Source organism: Triticum urartu, chromosome 7A (assembly GCF_056163025.1).
Source record: "Triticum urartu cultivar PI428250 chromosome 7A, HENAU_Tu73, whole genome shotgun sequence".
Taxonomy (NCBI): Eukaryota; Viridiplantae; Streptophyta; class Magnoliopsida; order Poales; family Poaceae; genus Triticum; species Triticum urartu.
The window spans coordinates 166828266-166847740 of NC_141879.1; the positions used below are offsets into that span (position 1 = coordinate 166828266).

Genomic DNA, 19475 nt, shown 5'->3' on the forward strand with positions numbered 1-19475 from the left:
GCTTCGTGGTATTGTTGGGAGCCTCCGATTAAGTTGTGGAAATTGCCCCAACCTTGTTTGTAAAGGTCTGGTCGCCGCCTTCAAGGGCACCAATAGTGGAATCACGGCATCTCGCATTGTGTGAGGGCGTGAGGAGAATACGGTGGCCCTAGTGGCTTCTTGGGGAGCATTGTGCCTCCACACCGCTCTAACGGAGACGTACTTCCCCTCAAAAGGAAGGAACTTCGGTAACACATCCTCGTCTTCACCAGATCCACTCTTGGTTATTTCTTACCTTTACTTGTGCAAGCTCTTTAGTGTTACTTCTCTTGCTTTCTTGTTTGTTTGTTGTTATTGCATCATATAGGTTGCTCACCTAGTTGCACATCTAGACAACCTACTTTGATGCAAATTTTAATTTGGTAAAGAAAAGTTAAAAATTGTTAGTTGCCTATTCACCCCCCCTCTAGTCAACCATATCGATCCTTTCACTCTTCGGTACAGTGCATTGCCATTTCTCACCTTGAGAGTTGATGTAAACTTCGCCGGTGCATCCAAACCCCGTGATATGATACACTCTATCACACATAAGCCTCCTTATATCTTCCTCAAAACAGCCACCATACCTACCTATTATGGCATTTCCATATCCATTCCGAGATATATTGCCATGCAACTTTCCACCATTCCATTTATTATGACACACATCATCATTGTCATATTGCCATGCATGATCATGTAGGATATGTTTGGTAGCAAAATATTAGAAAAATCGAAGTATTAAAAACCACAATATTTTTGTCAATGGGTACAAGATACTACAATTTTGATATACCAAAGTATCTTGAAGTATTGAGATTACTGCGACCTGTTTGGTTGTTGCCGCAAAACACAATATTGTTGGCTAGCCGTTGCGTACAAGCACTCAGCTCCCTAGCCGTTAGCAGTGGAAGGACATGCAGCTGACCAATCGTTTGAATAATTCTGTTGAGCTTTTGTAGCAAGCTAGCTGGATATCCTAACCATCAGCGTGCATGACAACCCAACGGGTGGCTTGTGTATACAAAAAGATCATCCATGGCACAACGTCTCCTATGAATCACCTGGTTGTGAAGATATACATAGACGGAGCTACTGACCATTCTTCGCGTCACCATCGAGGCGCAGTGGAGGTGGCGACCCAACACTCCGCGTAGTTGGCCAGTCATCTGTGTCACTGCCGAGGGGCACGAAGAGCTGCGCCAGGATTGGAATTGCGCGGCCACGCTCGACGCATTCACTTGATATTTGCATCGTCTCTATCCTCTGTAAGTCCTCCTAGTTGCTCCATCAATGTGGGGGTTTTTTTGAAGTGTAAACACCGAGAAGATGATGAGTTGGCCATCATCGAAACCGTATACAAAGGCGAGAGAGGTTCAAGCAATCGCCAACGTATTCACACTTCCATCCTTACGGGGCATAAGTACGTGAAATAAATTTTAGAGGGTTATGAATTGAGATACAAAGAGATTTTCGGATGGAAAAATATGTATTCCATAACTTGGTTAAGTGCTTTCGAGAGAGACAACTTCTACAAGATGAGAGGCTTGTCTCCGTGGAAGAACAAGTCGCAATATTCTTATATACCCTTTCGGCGAATGCAAGCAACCATACTCTACAAGGGCGATTTCAACACAGTGGTCAAACCATAAGTACCTATTTCAATAAAGTGCTACAAAGTATCATGTCATTATCTGGACAGCTTATACAGTTGCCACCTGTTAATGTTCCTTTAAAGGTTTCAAGCAACCCTAAATTTATGTCATACTTTCAGGTATGCATCTTGTATCTTGTTGTTCTTACATATAATTTATAAATATTTTTACGTATTTTTCATCAGTATCTCTTGTCTTTATGAAGGATTGTATCGGAGGAATTGATGGGACACATGTTCCAATTAGCATATCTCCAAGACTACAAGACCCGTATCACAATAGAAAAGGAACATTATCACAAAATGTCATGGTGGCATGTAATTTAGATAATCAATTCGTCCATGTTAGTGCGGGCTAGGAAGGTTTAGCTTCTGATGCTCGAGTGCTACAAGATGCACTAGAAAACAATTTCTATGTGCCAGAGGGAAAATTTTATTTGGTTGATGCAGGATATGCAAGTACACCTAATTTTATTGCACCCTACCGAAATTTCAGGTACAAACGAGTTCTTCTATTAGAGCAACAACCCTAATGTGAAAATACACCTATCTTCATTTTGTTTTGAATTTCAGGTACCATTTGAACGTGCAAGCCAAATGCAACCAAAGGCCACAAAATGCTAAAGAGCTGTCAATCTCAGGCATGCACAACTCCGTAATCACATCAAGCGCATCATCGGTGTTGTGAAGAAGTGTTTCCCAGTATTTAAGTGTGCTTTACATTACCCAATTGAATCTCAACCTGATATTGTCATAGCATGTTGTGCACTTCATAACTTTATTCACAATCACGAGGTGGGTGAACAATGGTTTGACCAGGTTGGCTCCGATATTGACCCAACACATATAGTTGATATTCCAAGTGGAGATGCAAAATACAGAAGTGATGTAGAATCTCTCAATGAGCGGTGTGCATTGGGTCATTCAAAAAGGGTTCAAATTGCTGAATCAATGTGGAAAGACTAATGTGAGGATCTCCAGGAGCGCGCTAGAAGAAATAGCACATGACTTGTGCAATTGTTGAAGCAAGAATAAAACTCATATGATCAGTAGAATCATTTTATGAAAATAATGTAGTAGCTTTCTCATCCATGAATAATGCACTTTACATTTCTATGAGTAGATATGTAATGTAAAATGCAAGTATCAACTTGTGCAACAAATACAAGTGCGTCATCTACCATGGAATTTTCTTCTAAATACCTGATCAAATGCGCAAGGTCCACCAAAAAAATTATTGCGCTATATATACAACTTACATATACTATCACCTACAAGCCGGGTGCACAAATAACATGGCGAAGGTAACAAAAATAAAAGGACTGTGATTTTTAGGAAAGGAACTAGAGTGCCGGCAAAATAAAAGTTTAGAGCTGAAACTAATGTATGCTGACATACATTCGTGTTCCTCTTTTTAATCATGGTATAGTACAGGGTGATATTTCTTTACAAAAACACAAAACTAAAGTAATATGAACCAATAAACCAATAATAGAGTAAAAGAATTTTATTTTTCACACGAAAATAACTAGAACGAATTATTGCTTTAAATTTGACGGCCAAGCACTTGCTTGAGGATCTCCAGAACAACATCATGCTCCACTGTCATGAAGATTTCACGGTCAACTCTTTGTCCTTTCAGATAATCGATCATCTTAAGATGTTCACTTGCTGAGAGATCTGGTACGGTCTTAAGTTTGACAATGCAATTGGCAATGCAATAAGGATCTTTGTCAAGATCTTTTTTTTCATCTGCGCCATTTTCACTTCTCTATAGCTCTCAATTTGTTTCGTCTTTACATCCACATAAGTTTTAAGTTATTCTTTTCTAACAGCAACCGGATCTTCAATCGTTGTTTCTTTGCCTCTCTTAGCCTTACCTTCATCATTGCCTTTAGATGTCCTAGCCTTTTTCATAGGTGGTGGGTCAGGAAGTGTGTTCATGTGTTCAGTGGGAATTTGGCTACTGTTATTCTCCATACGTTCTGTGTTGTTAGCAGGAAATACTTCAACATCCTCACCATATATGCCTTCAGTCCACTCGTAATTATGACCTTCAAAGCCTGGAGCCGGTAATGTTGGACTAGGCGAATTAAGCCTAGCGGCATCTAGAACTTGTTGTGTGAAGCTTTCCCCTCGTGGTAAATCTGTAGCCGGACTCGACTTCTCTTCAACCACATCAGTTGTCCTCTTACAACCCTTCCCCTCTGCTGTTTTACCTGGGTACAGAGGAATAATTTGTAAACTACAAGCATGGAAGATCATATGGTAAATTCGTAACATGTGAAACCAACATACCATCATAAATTGCATGCAAATCATCGTAGTAAGGGAAAGCTTTGTATCTCCACTCCTGTTGTTCTTTGCTCAGTTCATCCCATTTTTCATCAATGGTTGTTGGCATTTTTGTAACAGAATGAAAACCAAGGCCACTCTTCTCTACAATAGATTTGACAATAAAATAATCTTTCTTCAACCGCTGCTCTCTAAATTTTAGTTGAGAAACAATAAAATTAGCTCTCGGAAACTGGTTATTCAAGCGTATAACCATGGAATTCCATCCTTCTTTTGTCCATCCATTCTGACCACGAAATTTAGCAGCATCCGCATACTCTTTCATCACAGAAATGAGTAGGTCAAGTTGAGCAGTGGTCCATGATGCTCTGGTTTTTTTGTCTGCTATTGGAAAACAAAATGCATCAATTTAAGTGTTTGAATGAACACAAACATCAAGAAAATTGATAAGGATACAACATGAAACCAAAAAATCTCTAACTTATTCCACAAATCAACTGCTGAGAGGAAAATTAATAGTGCCATCACCAAACAATTCCTAATTATATCAAATCACACAAGGAAATACAGAAAGAAAAACTAGTCGACTCGTACTGCACATCATGGTTGATGTACCGGCAATACTTACAAATTGAAATTTATACATAAATAAGGCAAGATAAACCCGCAGCTGAGTTTCTTATTTGCATTAAAAGCCAACTTTGGGAGGAGGTTGAATTCAAGGCTCCAGGCCTGCATCTCCAGTAGTATCTCATTTGTTTTCATTGCGTATACAAGTTCATGACTGGACTTATCAGATACAATGGCAGTGAACAACATAATACTAATAGAAGAAACAATCAGCGTTCAAGAATTTGTTCGTTGCATTTACAACAGACGAATGCGTCTTCATTATGTATAGAGGTGCATGTAAATCTCCAATTAGTCGGTTAAAAAAGGGACTGATCCAAAGCAAATATTCAGCTAACCAGCAACCAGCAAAAAACATATTCTGTACAAGGTTGAACAGTGAACCTATCTGATTGTAAAGACATGTATACAAGTCCTAGATTAAGATTGCTAGCAGACTAGACGAACAGCTCGAGCAGCCCTCAATTAACAAGCATTGAGATCCAGCTAGCAGACTAGACGAACAGCTTGATCCGTGTTGAATTAACAAGTGTAGAGATCCAGCTAGCAGTCTAGACGAACAGTTCGAGCAGAGCTGGGCGACATGCATAGTTAGGAAAGGCACAACCATGCAGAGGAAGGGGTCGGCGATCAGCATGGAGAGGCGGGAGGAGTGAATCGAGGGACGGCAGGCAGAGTCTACTCACCTTTGGTCTCTCCATCCTCGTCCCTTTTCTTCCCCATGGCTGCCGAGGGAGATATCTCCAAAGGCGGCGGCGGCAGCGTGGGAGCGATACTTCTGTTTTAGATCGAGCGAAGAAGATAACGACGTCCCGTCCTTTCTTTTCGGCTCCTCTGTTTTTTAAAAAGAGGTCTCAGGTTCTTTTATTTTATGTAGAGAAAAAACTACAGTTTAGCAAATACTGCAGTTTTAAAACCACAATTGTTAGAGGCAATCAAACAACTCATTGTAAATAAAACTATGGTAATCCTAAAAACTGTAGTATTCTCAAAATACTTAGAAAATACTTTGTTATCAAACAGGGCCATAGTTGACATCGTATTTGTGGCAAAGCCATCATTCATAATTTTTTCATACATGTCACTCTTGATTCATCGCAATCCCGGTACATCGTCAGAGACATTCACATAGAGTCATATTTTGTTCTAAGTATCTAGTTGTAATTCTTGAGTTGTAAGAAAATAAAAGTGTGATGATCATCATTAGAGCATTGTCCCATGTGAGGAAAGGATGATGGAGACTATGATCCCCCCACAAGTCGGGATGAGACACCAGAGGAAAAATAAAAAAAAGGAAAAGAGGCCAAAAGAAAAAAAAGAGGGCCCAAATAAAAAAAATAAAAAGAAAAAAGAAAAAAGAGAGAAAAAGAGAGAAGGGACAATGTTACTATCATTTTTCCACACTTGTGCTTCAAAGTAGCACCATGATCTTCATGATAGAGAGTCTCCTATGTTGTCACTTCCATAAACTAGTGGGAGTTTTTCATTATAGAACTTGGCTTGTATATTTCAATGATGGGCTTCCTCAAATGCCCTAAGTCTTCGTGAGCAAGCGAGTTGGATGCACACCCACTTAGTTTCTTTGATGAGCTTTCATATATTTATAGCTCTAGTGCATCCGTTGCGTGGCAATCCCTACTCCTTGCATTGACATCAATCGGTGAGAATCTCCATAGCCCATTGATTAGCCGTGCCAATGTGAGACTTTCACCCCTTTTGTCTCCTCACACAACCTCAATCCTCGTATTCTATTCCACCCATAGTGCCATGTCCATGGCTCACGCTCATATATTGCGTAAAAGTTGAAAGAGTTTGAAAAGGCTAAGTATGAAACAATTACTTGGCTTGTCATCGGGGTTGTGCATGATGAGAGCATTTTGTGTGACAAAAATGAAACATGGCCAAACTATATGACTTTGTAGGGATAAGTTTTCGTTGGCTATGGTATTTTGATAAGACATAATTGCTTGATTAGCATACTTGGAGTATTACTATTTTTATGTCAACAATAAACTTTTATCTTGAATCTTTTGGATCTGAACATTCATGTCACAATAGAGAAAAATACATTGAAGAATATTCTAGAAAGCATTCCAAATCAATAATTCTGTTTTTATCATTTACCTACTCGAGGACGAGAAGGAATTAAGCTTGGGGATGCTTGATACGTCTCCAATGTATCTATAATTTTTGATTGTTTCATGTTATTATATATATTCTGTTTTGGATGTTTAATGGGCTTATTTATACACTTTTATATTATTTTTGGGACTAACCTATTAACCGGAGGCCCAGCCCAAATTGTTGTTTTTTGCCTATTTCAGTGTTTCGCAGAAAAGGAATATCAAACGGAGTCCAAACGGAATGAAACCTTCGGGAGCGTGATTTTTGGAACAAACGTGATCCAGAGGACTTGCAGTGGACGTCAAGCAACCAACGAGGTGGCCATGAGGCAGGGGGCACACGCTCCCCCCTCGTGGGCCCTCGTGGCTCAACCGACCTACTTCTTCCTCCTATATATGTTCACATACCCCGAAAACATCCAGAAGCACCACGAAACCCTATTTCCACTGCCGCAACCTTGTGTACCCAAGAGATCCCATCTTGGGGCCTTTTTTGGAGCTCCGCCGGAGGGGGCATTGATCACGGAGGGCCTCTACATCAACTCCATGGCCCCTCCGATGATGTGTGAGTAGTTTACCTCAGACCTTCGGGTCCATAGTTATTAGCTAGATGGCTTCTTCTCTCTCTTTGGATCTCAATACAAAGTTCTCCTTGATTCTCTTGGAGATCTATTCGATGTAACTCTTTTTGCGGTGTGTTTGTCGAGATCCGATGAATTGTGGGTTTATGATCAAGATTATCTATGAACAATATTTGAATCTTCTCTAAATTCTTTTATGTATGATTGGTTATCTTTGCAAGTCTCTTCGAATTATCAGTTTGGTTTGGCCTACTAGATTGATCTTTCTTGCAATGGGAAAAGTGCTTAGCTTTGGGTTCAATCTTGCGGTGCTCGATCCAAGTGACAGAAAGGGAAACGACACGTATTGTATTGTTGCCATCAAGGATAAAAAGATGGGGTTTATATCATATTTCATGAGTTTATCCCTCTACATCATGTCATCTTGCTTAAAGTGTTACTCCGTTCTTATGAACTTAATACTCTAGATGCATGCTGGATAGCGGTCGATGTGTGGAGTAATAGTAGTTGATGTAGGCAGGAGTCGGTCTACTTGTCACGGATATGATGCCTATATACATGATCATACCTAGATATTCTCATAACTATGCTCAATTCTATCAATTGCTCGACAGTAATTTGTTCACCCACCGTAATACTTATGATATCTTGAGAGAAGCCACAAGTGAAACCTATGGCCCTCGGGTCTATTCTCCATCATACAAGTTTCCAATCTATTGTAGCGACCCGACCTCAAACGGCCAAGCCTCTGTGTATCTGTGCCATCCCTGGATCGGTATGCTGGCACACACAGTACATCAATGTATATATCAAAGTTCAATCACATGTATAAATAACGTAAAACTGATATATACCTCATAAATCTCAGCCGAAATAATTGAACGGGTGTGGAGTCCCATCAACGCCAACGGCAAGTTGAGTGTAGACCGTAACCCTACACCGTAACTCTTACTTGTCATAGAAAATTCCTGCAACATAAGACGTTGCAGCCATGTAGGTCAGTACATTGAATGTACTGGCAAGTCACATCATAAGAATAATGAACCTATTTGTACATGCAATTTGGCTAGTGGAAAGCTCTAAGTTTAGTTTTTGCATAAAGCTAGTTTTTCCCTAGAATAAAAGATATTATTCTACCACTATTGTATAGCATAGGATGAGTTGTTAAACCCAACTCAATCCATTCCCAAAGTTTCATTTAAAACCCAACTGTTTAATTAAGAGTGATGAAATCTTCCAGCATTTCCACTACTAGATGCTCAAGTTGTCCGTAACCGGGGACACGGCTAATCGATTAGGTTTTAACACTCTGCAGTGGTTTGCGCACTTTTCCCCACAAGACTCGATCGCCTCCCTTGAAGTTCTCGCACTGCCTAGCGTTTGAGAACAGGATGACCGAGGCATAGTCTTTCGAAAATGTTCCCCCTTAACCCAGGGATAGGCCGGTACACCTATATCATTCTACATCTGCTAGCCCATCCCGGAAGGGGTCACAGTAACTACTGAACTAAGCCAGAGCCCATATTGTCTTGTGGCTGCACACGTAAGCTTCTAGACATGAGAATACGATTGATCTCTTTGAGCCTGGGCGGCCGACCACTAGTGGTGCACCACCATTGATTAACCATGCGTGCCCCCACTGTACTTCGCCACCATTCAAACCAAATACCGCCCATGTAGTTCATTTACAAGTCTTGGTCCTGATTACTACTTTGTCACTCATGTCTCGCCATGTTCGCCTCCCAAACCACGTCTACATTTAGCGAGGCAAAAATAAACTTACATGGTGGTGACAAGGATGTATAGATCAGACCTACCTCAAATGAACTACTAGGTAACGACATAGCCATCTGGCAACAATAAATCCTACCATGCAATCCTACCACAAAAGGACTAAGTGCATAATATAAAACATAGGTAATTTAAGGAATGATCAAATGTGAACTTGCCTGGTAATAGTTGATGAAGATTATATCGCTCTCAGAAATTTACTTAATAGAACTACTCGTCACTCTCCTATGAAAATCTATAAGGTCAGACATTGCATTCACGTAAGCAATCATTTTAGAGAACCAAATAACATGCAACACAATGGACTCGGAAAACCAAATGGAAAATCCAACACACATAACTTGCATGCAAATAATTCTAGGTGCTAACAATAAGTGACATAAGGTGCAAAACCGTGATGTCATCCACAGTGCATACTTGGCATAGTAATAAAACTATCATGGATAGATACTAATCGTGTGAAAAGTATAGTGACAAAGGTCCAGGTGGTAGGGTTTGGCTACGGTGACACGGTGCAAAAAGAATCACATCAATCGGAGCTACGGTTTAGGAGATATGGCCAGTTGAAGTTTGAATTCAAACCTGAATAAATTCAAATTTGAAATTGGCCAAAAGGTTTCAAAGCTGGTTCTCTGGATAAAGCCATTCGAGACGAACATTTTGCCGCTGGTTTCGTCGAATTTGGAGTTACGGTTAAAAAGATACAACCATTCAAAGTTTAGGGGCTAAACTAAAAACTCAGGGACTTGACCGTGAAAGTTTTATTCACGACCAGGTCCCTGGCCACGTGGCGGCTTCCTACTGGCCGAGCAGCATTTGCTGTGGAAGCTATTCGGCGAACGGCTGCTACCTAAGCAAAACAGCTATCGCGGCAAGAAAAAAATGAAAACCGGAGACCGGTTTTTACTAAAACCGCATGGTTTAATAAAACCATGGTTAACCGATCTAATACAACAAAAAAACGAGCGAGGGTGAGCGGCTCACAGCGAGCGATGACGACGTACAGGAGACGGCGGCGCTGGCTTCGGGCGGTGGCGGGGCGGCGACTGCGGTGGTCCTCGGCGGTGGGGAAGGAGATGGGGAGATGCGTCGCGGCGTGGGCGGTTGATACATCTCCAACGTATCTATAATTTTTGATTGCTCCATGCTATATTATCTACTGTTTTGGATGTGTATGGGCTTTATTATACACTTTTATATTATTTTTGGGACTAACCTATTAACCCAGAGCCCAGTGCCAGTTTCTGTTTTTACCTTGTTTTAGAATATCGCAGAAAAGGAAAACCAAACGGAGTCCAATTGACCTGAAACTTCACGGAACTTATTTTTGGATCAGAAGAAGCCCAGAAGACTTGGAGTGCACGTCAGGGGATCTACGAGGAGACCACGAGGCAGGGGGGCACGCCCTCCACCCTCGTGGGCCCCTCGTGGCCCCCCTGACGTACTTCTTCCGCCTATATATCTCCATATACCCTAAAAACATCCGGGAGCACAATAGATTGGGAGTTCCGCCGCCAGAAGCCTCCGTAGCCACCCAAAGCCAATCTAGACCCGTTCCGGCACCCTGTCGGAGGGGGCAATCCCTCTCTGGTGGCCATCTTCATCATCCCAGTGCTCTCCATGACAAGGAGGGAGTAGTTCTCCCTCGGGGCTGAGGGTATGTACCAGTAGCTATGTGTTTGATCTCTCTCTCTCTCTCTCTCCCGTGTTCTTGATTTGGCACGATCTTGATGTATCGCAAGCTTTGCTATTATAGTTGGATCTTATGTTTCTCCTCCCCCTCTACTCTCTTGTAATGGATTGAGTTTCCCCTTTGAAGTTATCTTATCGGATTGAGTCTTTAAAGATTTGAGAACACTTGATGTATGTCTTGCCGTGTGTATCTATGGTGACAATGGGATATCACGTGATTCACTTGATGTATGTTTTGGTGATCAACTTGCGGGTTCCGCCCATGAACCTATGCATAGGGGTTGGCGCATGTTTTCGTCGTGATTCTCTGGTAGAAACTATTGGGGCACTCTTTGAGGTTCTATGTGTTGGTTGAATAGATGAATCTGAGATTGTGTGATGCATATCGTATAATCATACCCACGGATACTTGAGGTGACATTGGAGTATCTAGGTGACATTAGGGTTTTGGTTGATTTGTGTCTTAAGGTGTTATTCTAGTACGAACTCTAGGGCTATTTTTGACACTTATAGGAATAGCCCAATGGATTGATTGGAAAGAATAACTTTGAGGTGGTTTTGTACCCTACCATAATCTCTTCGTTTGTTCTCCGCTATTAGTGACTTTGGAGTGACTCTTTGTTGCATGTTGAGGGATAGTTATGTGATCCAATTATGTTATAATTGTTGAGGGAACTTACACTAGCGAAAGTATGAACCCTAGGCCTTGTTTCCTAGCATTGCAATACCATTTTAGCTCACTTTTATCATTAGTTACCTTGTTGTTTTTATATTTTCAGATTACAAAAACTATTATCTACTATCCATATACCACTTGTATCACCATCTCTTCGCCGAACTAGTGCACCTATACAATTTACCATTGTATTGGGTGTGTTGGGGACACAAGAGACTCTTTGTTATTTGGTTGCAAGGTTGCTTGAGAGAGACCATCTTCATCCTACGCCTCCTACAGATTGATAAACCTTAGGTCATCCACTTGAGGGAAATTTGCTACTGTCCTACAAACCTCTGCACTTGGAGGCCCAACAACGTCTACAAGAAGAAGGTTGTGTAGTAGACATCAAGCTCTTTTCTGGCGCCGTTGCCGGGGAGGTTAGCACTTGAAGATATATCTTTAGATCTTGCAATCGTGTCTTTTAGTTTCTTGTTTTATCACTAGTTTAGTTTATAAAAGAAAACTACAAAAAATATGTAATTAAGTTTGTCTCATACGCTTCATCTTTTTAATATCTTTCATGAGTATGATGGAAAGGAAAATTGTGCCAAAGTGTTAGAAGAAGAATGTATTAAAATGTTCGGCACTAAATCTTTGGATGATGAGCATGATTGCAATGTTGTTAGTATGAATTCCTTGAATATCCATGATGCTAATGATATGCAAAGCCACAAGCTTGGGGATGCTATGTTTGATGAAGATGATATTTTTAGCCCCCCAAGTTTTGATGTGCAAATTTATTATGATGAAAGCATGCCTCCTATCTATGATGATTATTGTGATGACTTGTATGCTATAAAGAATAAATATATCCATGAAACTTGTCATCATTATTTTAGTTTTCAATTGGATTATGCCTCACATGATAATTATTTTGTTGAGTTTGCTCCCACTACTATTCATGAGAAGAATTTTGCTTATGTGGAGAGTAATAAAATTCTATGCTTGTAGATCATGAAAAGAATGCTTTAGGTGCTGGTTATATTGTTGAATTCATTCATGATGCTACTGAAAATTATTATGAGGTAGGAATATATGCTTGTAGGAATTGCAATAATATCAAGTTCCCTCTCTATGTGCTTAAAATTTTGAAGTTATGCTTGTTTTACCTTCCTATGCAAGTTGATTCTTGTTCACACAAGTTGTTTGCTCACATAATCCCTATGCATAGAAAGTGGGTTAGACTTAAATGTGCTAGTAATATTCTTCTTGATGCTCCCTTTATGTTTCAATTCTTATCTTTTACGTGAGCATAATTGAAATCATCATGCCTAGCTAGGGGCGTTAAACGATACGCTTGTTGGGAGGCAACCCAATTTTATTTTTGTTCCTTGATTTTTGTTCCTGTTTAGTAATAAATAATTCATCTAGCCTCTGTTTATATGTGGCTTTATGCTTTTAATTAGTGTTTTTTCCAAGTAGAGCCTTTGGGAAGACTTGGGGAAAGTCTTGTTGATCATGCTGTCAAAAACAGAAACTTTAGTGCTCACGAGAATTGCTGCCATTTTTATTTGGAGAGTGATATTTAGTTAATTCTTTTTGCAGATGATTAATAGATAAATTCCTCACGTCCAGAAATTTATTTGAGAATTTTATGAGTTCCAGAAGTATACGTTTGATTCAGATTACTACATACTGTTCTGTTTTTGACAGATTCTGTTTTCTATGTGTTGTTTGCTTATTTTGATGAACCTATGAGTAGTATCAGAGGGTATGAACCATAGATAAGTTGGAATACAGTAGATATTATACCAATATGAATTTAGAATGAGTTCATTACAGTACCTTATGATGGTGATTTGCTTTATTATACTAACGGGGCTTACGAGTTTTCTGTTAAGTTTTGTGTTGTGAAGTTTTCAAGTTTTGGGTAAAGATTCGATGGACTATGGAATAAGGAGTGGAAAGAGCCTAAGCTTGGGGATGCCCAAGGCACCCCAAGGTAATATTCAAGGACAACCAAGAGCCTAAGCTTGGGGATGCCCCAGAAGGCATCCCCTCTTTCGTCTTCGTTCATCGGTAACTTTACTTGGAGCTATATTTTTATTCACCACATGATATGTGTTTTGCTTGGAGCTTCAATTTATTTTGTTAAGATTTGCTTGCTGTTATTTAGAACAATGTTTTTCATCTTTTATTTCAATAAAAGTGGCATTGATAGCCTTTACTATGCCTATTTTAGAAGTCCACATGTTGCTGTTTGAAAACAGAAAGTTTACCACTGTTGCAATAATTCCCTAGAAAATTCAGAATGTGATAAAATGTTGAAACCTTTTGCATATTAAGCTCTGATAAATTTACTACAGTGGGAATTTTCTTTCATAATTTTTGGAGCTAGGGAAGTGTGGATGTTGCTGCATTCTTTACAGACTGTCTTGTTTAGGCAGATTGCTGTTATGTTTGCATTGTTTGCATATGTTTGCTTCTTTAATGATTCTATTTGAGGATAGGACTATTAAATATGCAGAGGCATTTAGTATGCAATTTTGATTAATAATTTTAGTGATTTGCTACAGTAGAGTATGATAAGGTTTTTGCAATGGTTTATACTAACTTATCTCACGAGTCCTTGTTGAGTTTTGTGTGGATGAAGCTTTTGAGATTTAGGGAGACCGTGATATGAGAGGAATTAAGGAGACACAAAACCTCAAGCTTGGGGATTCCCAAGGAATACCAAGATAATATTTCAAGAAGTCTCAAGCGTCTAAGCTTGGGGATGCCCCGGTTGGCATCCCACCTTTCTTCTTCAACAACTATCGGTTAGTTTCGGTTGATCCTAAGTTTTTGCTTCTTCACATGATGTTTGCCATTCTTAGAATATCATTTTATTTTTCTTTGATTGCTGTTTGAATAAAATACCAAGATCTGAAATTCTTAAATGTTATAGAGTCTTCACATAGTTGCATAATTATTCGTCTACTCATTGATCTTCACTTATATCTTTCGGAGTAGTTTGTCATTTGCTCTAGTGCTTCACTTATATCTTTTAGAGCATGGTGGTAGTTTTATTTTGAAGAAATAGATGAATTCTCGTGCTTCACTTAGATTATTTTGAGAGTCTTAAATAGCATGATAATTTGCTTAAATAATCCTAATATTCTAGGCATCCAAGAATAGTAAAAACTTTCATATAGAGTATTGAATACTAAGAGAAGTTTGATGCTTGATGATTGTTTTGAGATATGGAGGTAATAATATCAAAGTCGTGCTAGTTGAGTAGTTGTGAATTTGAGAAATGCTTGTGTTGAAGTTTGCAAGTCCCGTAGCATGCACGTATGGTAAATGTTGTGAAACAAATTTGAAACATGATGTGTTATTTGATTGTCTTCCTTATGAGTGGCGGTCGGGGACGAGCGATGGTCTTTTCCTACCAATCTATCCCCCTAGGAGCATGCACGTAGTGCCGAGGTTTTTGATGACTTGTAGATTTTTGCAATAAGTATGTGAGTTCTTTATGACTAATGTTGAGTCCATGGATTATACGCACTCTCACCCTTCCATCCTTGCTAGCCTCTTCGGTACCGTGGATTGCCCTTTCTCACACTGAGAGTTGGCGCAAGCTTCGTCGGTGCATCCAAACCCCGTGATATGATACGCTGTTTCACACATAAACCTCCTTATATCTTCCTCAAAACAGCCACCATACCTACCTATTATGGCATTTCCATACCCATTCGGAGATATATTGCCATGCAACTTTCCACCATTCCGTTTATCATGACACATTCATTATTGTCATATTGCTTAGCATGATCATGTAGTTGACATAGTATTTGTGGCAAAGCCACCATTCATAATTCTTTCATACATGTCACTCTTGGTCCATTGCATATCCCGGTACACCTCCGGAGGCATTCATATAGAGTCATCTTTTGTTCTAGTATCGAGTTGTAATCATTGAGTTGTAAATAAATAGAAGTGTGATGATCATCATTTTTTAGAGCATTGTCCCAAGTGAGGAATAAAAAAAAGAAAGGTCATAAAAAATAGAAGGCCCCCCAAAAGGAGAAAGGCCATATATATATATAAAGAAGGCCCAAAAAGAAAAAGAAAAAAATATAAATGAGAGAAAAAGAGAGAAGGGACAAAGTTACTATCCTTTCTCACACTTGTGCTTCAAAGTAGCACCTTAGTTTTCATGTTAGAGAGTCTCTTGTTTTGTCACTTTCATATACTAGTGGGAATTTTTCATTATAGAACTTGGCTTGTATATTCCAACAATGGGCCTCCTCAAGTGCCCTAGGTCTTCATGAGCAAGCAAGTTGGATGCACACCTACTAGTTTCTTTTGTTGATCTTTCATACATTTATAGCTCTAGTGCATCCGTTGCATGTCAATCCCTACTCCATGCATTAACATCAATCGATGGGCATCTTCATAGCTCATTGATTAGCCTCGTTGATGTGAGAATTTCTCCTTTTTTGTCTTCTCCACATAACCCCCATCATCGTATTCTATTCCACCCATAGTGCTATATCCATGGCTCGCGCTCATGTATTGTGTGAAGTTTATAGGTTTGAGATTACTAAAGTATGAAACAATTGCTTGGCTTGTCATCGGGGTTGTGCATGATGAGAGCATTCTTGTGTGACGAAAATGGAGCATGACTAAACTATATGATTTTGTAGGGATGAACTTTCTTTGGCCATGTTATTTTGAGAAGACATGATTGCTTAGTTAGTATGCTTGAAGTATTATTATTTTTATGTCAATATGAACTTTTGTCTTGAATCTTTCGGATCTGAATATTCATGCCACAATTAAGAAGAATTACATTGAAATTATGCCAAGTAGCACTCCGCATCAAAAATTCTGTTTTTATCATTTACCTACTCAAGGACGAGCAGGAATTAAGCTTGGGGATGCTGATACGTCTCGAACATATCTATAATTTTGATTGCTCCATGCTATATTATCTACTATTTTGGATGTTTATGGGCTTTATTATACACTTTTACATGATTTTTGGGACTAACCTATTAACCCAGAGCCCAGTGCCAGTTTCTGTTTTTACCTTGTTTTAGAATATCGCAGAAAAGGAAAACCAAATGGAGTCCAATTGACCTGAAACTTCACGGAACTTATTTTTGGATTAGAAGAAGCCCAGAAGACTTGGAGTGCGTGTCAGGGGATCTACGAGGAGGCCACGAGGCAGGGGGGCGCGCCCACCCCCTGGGCGCGCCCTCCACCCTCGTGGGCCCCTCGTGGCCCCCCTGACGTACTTCTTCTGCCTATATATCTCCATATACCCTAAAACATCTGGGAGCACAATAGATCGGGAGTTCCGCCGCCAGCCTCCGTAGCCACCGAAAGCCAATCTAGACCCGTTCCGGCACCCTGCCGGAGGGGGCAATCCCTCTCCGGTGGCCATCTTCATCATCCTGGTGCTCTCCATGACAAGGAGGGAGTAGTTCTCCCTCGGGGCTGAGGGTATGTACCAGTAGCTATGTGTTTGATCTCTCTCTCTCTCCCGTGTTCTTGATTTGGCACGATCTTGATGTATCGCGAGATTTCCTATTATAGTTGGATCTTATGTTTCTCCTCCCCCTCTACTCTCTTGTAATGGATTGAGTTTCCCCTTTGAAGTTATGTTATCGGATTGAGTCTTTAAAGATTTGAGAACACTTGATGTATGTCTTGTCGTGCATATCTGTGGTGACAATGGGATATCACGTGATTCACTTGATGTATGTTTTGGTGATCAACTTGCGGGTTCCGCCCATGAACCTATGCATAGGGGTTGGCACACGTTTTTGTCGTGATTCTCTGGTAGAAACTATTGGGGCACTCTTTGAGGTTCTATGTGTTGGTTGAATAGATGAATCTGAGATTGTGTGATGCATATCGTATAATCATACCCACGGATACTTGAGGTCACATTGGAGTATCTAGGTGACATTAGGGTTTTGGTTGATTTGTGTCTTAAGGTGTTATTCTAGTACGAACTCTAGGGCTGTTTGTGACACTTATAGGAATAGCCCAACGGATTGATTGGAAAGAATAACTTTGAGGTGGTTTCGTACCCTACCATAATCTCTTTCTTCGTTCTCCACTATTAGTGACTTTGGAGTGACTCTTTGTTGCATGTTGAGGGATAGTTATGTGATCCAATTATGTTATCATTGTTGAGGGAACTTACGCTAGCGAAAGTATGAACCATAGGCCTTGTTTCCTAGCATTGCAATACCGTTTAAGCTCACCTTTATCATTAGTTACCTTGCTGTTTTTATATTTTCAGATTACAAAAACTATTATCTACTATCCATATACCACTTGTATCACCATCTCTTCGCCGAACTAGTGCACCTATACAATTTACCATTGTATTGGGTGTGTTGGGGACACAAGAGACTCTTTGTTATTTGGTTGCAGGGTTGCTTGAGAGAGACCATCTTCATCCTACGCCTCCTACAGATTGATAAACCTTAGGTCATCCACTTGAGGGAAATTTGCTACTGTCCTACAAACCTTTGCACTTGGAGGCCCAACAATGTCTACAAGAAGAAGGTTGTGTAGTAGACATCAGCGGTCCGGTGAGGGTGACAATGCCCGTCGGGGTGGTCGGGGTTGTGTTGCGCGGGGGCGATGGCTCCGTGCTCCGGCGAGGACGCAGGACGTCGGGGCGGCCTCTCCGGTTGTCCCTAGGGGCAAAAAAGATGTCAACGGGATGCACACGGACTTGGGCAGTGTCTTCATGAAGAAGAATGGGGTCGAGGCAGCCTTACGGATGACGGCAAACTCCGGCAACGGAGCTTCGGCCGGCGAGATCCGAATGGGCGAGGCGGCAGCTACAGGCGACGAGGGACGACGCGAGAGAGCTGAATGGAGAGAGGGGAGTCCTGGGGTTTTATAGGCGCTGCTAGGGGTGCTGGGAAGCTGCGGATAAGGCCTATCCCAAGGGGAAGGCGGCTGATGGTTGCGGGCGGCGCGTGCGGTGTTTATCCTGTGCTGCGCGGGACGTTAGAGACGATGAGGTGGGGCGGGTCCCACCTGTCGGTGAGCGTGGAAGGGGAAGGCGCGGGCGGTCGCCCGGCTCGAAGCGCTCCATGCGCTGGGGCAGGCCACGGGCCAAAAGCGCGGCTAGGCCGGCCGGCTCGTGCGCTCCTAGGCCGAACAGTGTTTCGGTCCAGGCGGTGCGCTTGTTTTTTTAAAACACCAAGGAAAACTGTAGTAGAATGAAGTAAATAAAAAATTTACATAGGCATATTATATATCAAAATGCTCAGAAAAAACCAAGAATAAGATGAACTATTTTCAAGTTTAAATAAATTACAAAGAAAATCATAAAAGTCAAACAGTTCTACTGTTGCATTTAAAATCAATAAAAATCATTTTTAAAATAGCAAAATGATTTCAAATTTATCTTCTCCTATTTTTCTATTGTAGGGAATCATTTTACCCTTATTTCTATTTATTTATTTTTAGGTAAAAAATAATTTGAATATAAACCCAAATAACTCCCAAATGGATTTGAAATTTGGAAATCCAAATAACTTCAAAGTGAATTTCATATTATTTCTTTGGAACTTCCAAATCTCTTCCTTCAAATTTGAAGAAGTCATTTTATGAACTCATTGAGTTGCTTAAAGTTTCTAAATTTGAAATGTTTCAAATGGAATTCAAATCATTTTCAAACCCCTTTTCATTTCTTTAAATGGAAGAAGTCATATTATCTTCCCTCTAGGGTTTTGTGATGAAATGAATTTGAATTCAGGAAGATCAAAATGCAAGATGAAAAGTTTTGGCCCTCTCATTCAACTTTCAAAAAGTTTTCAATTTCCAATCATTTTCACACAATCATCCACACAACAATAAAACAAACAATCATAATAATTTATTTAATATAACATTCCAAAATTTAGAATTTTGGGATGTTACAAACTACCACCCTTAAAATGAATCTCGTCCTTGAGATTTAGAGAGGCTAGAAAGAAGGTTAGGTTTGGGGGGTCTCCTTGAAAATCCATTCATCC

The 19475-nt window shown here is 40.3% G+C and overlaps 1 protein-coding gene across 1 annotated transcript; it reads right to left on the minus strand.

Moving 5' to 3' along the window:
• Nucleotides 1-3218: 3218 nt before the first annotated feature.
• On the minus strand, nt 3219-5320 carry LOC125525184 (uncharacterized). Its single transcript, XM_087532309.1, has 4 exons — nt 5284-5320; nt 3971-4348; nt 3553-3891; nt 3219-3424 (listed from the first exon to the last, which is right to left on the minus strand). The coding sequence occupies exons 1-4, from the start codon at nt 5318-5320 to the stop codon at nt 3219-3221; spliced, it is 960 nt and encodes a 319-aa protein (XP_087388435.1).
• Nucleotides 5321-19475: the final 14155 nt, after the last annotated feature.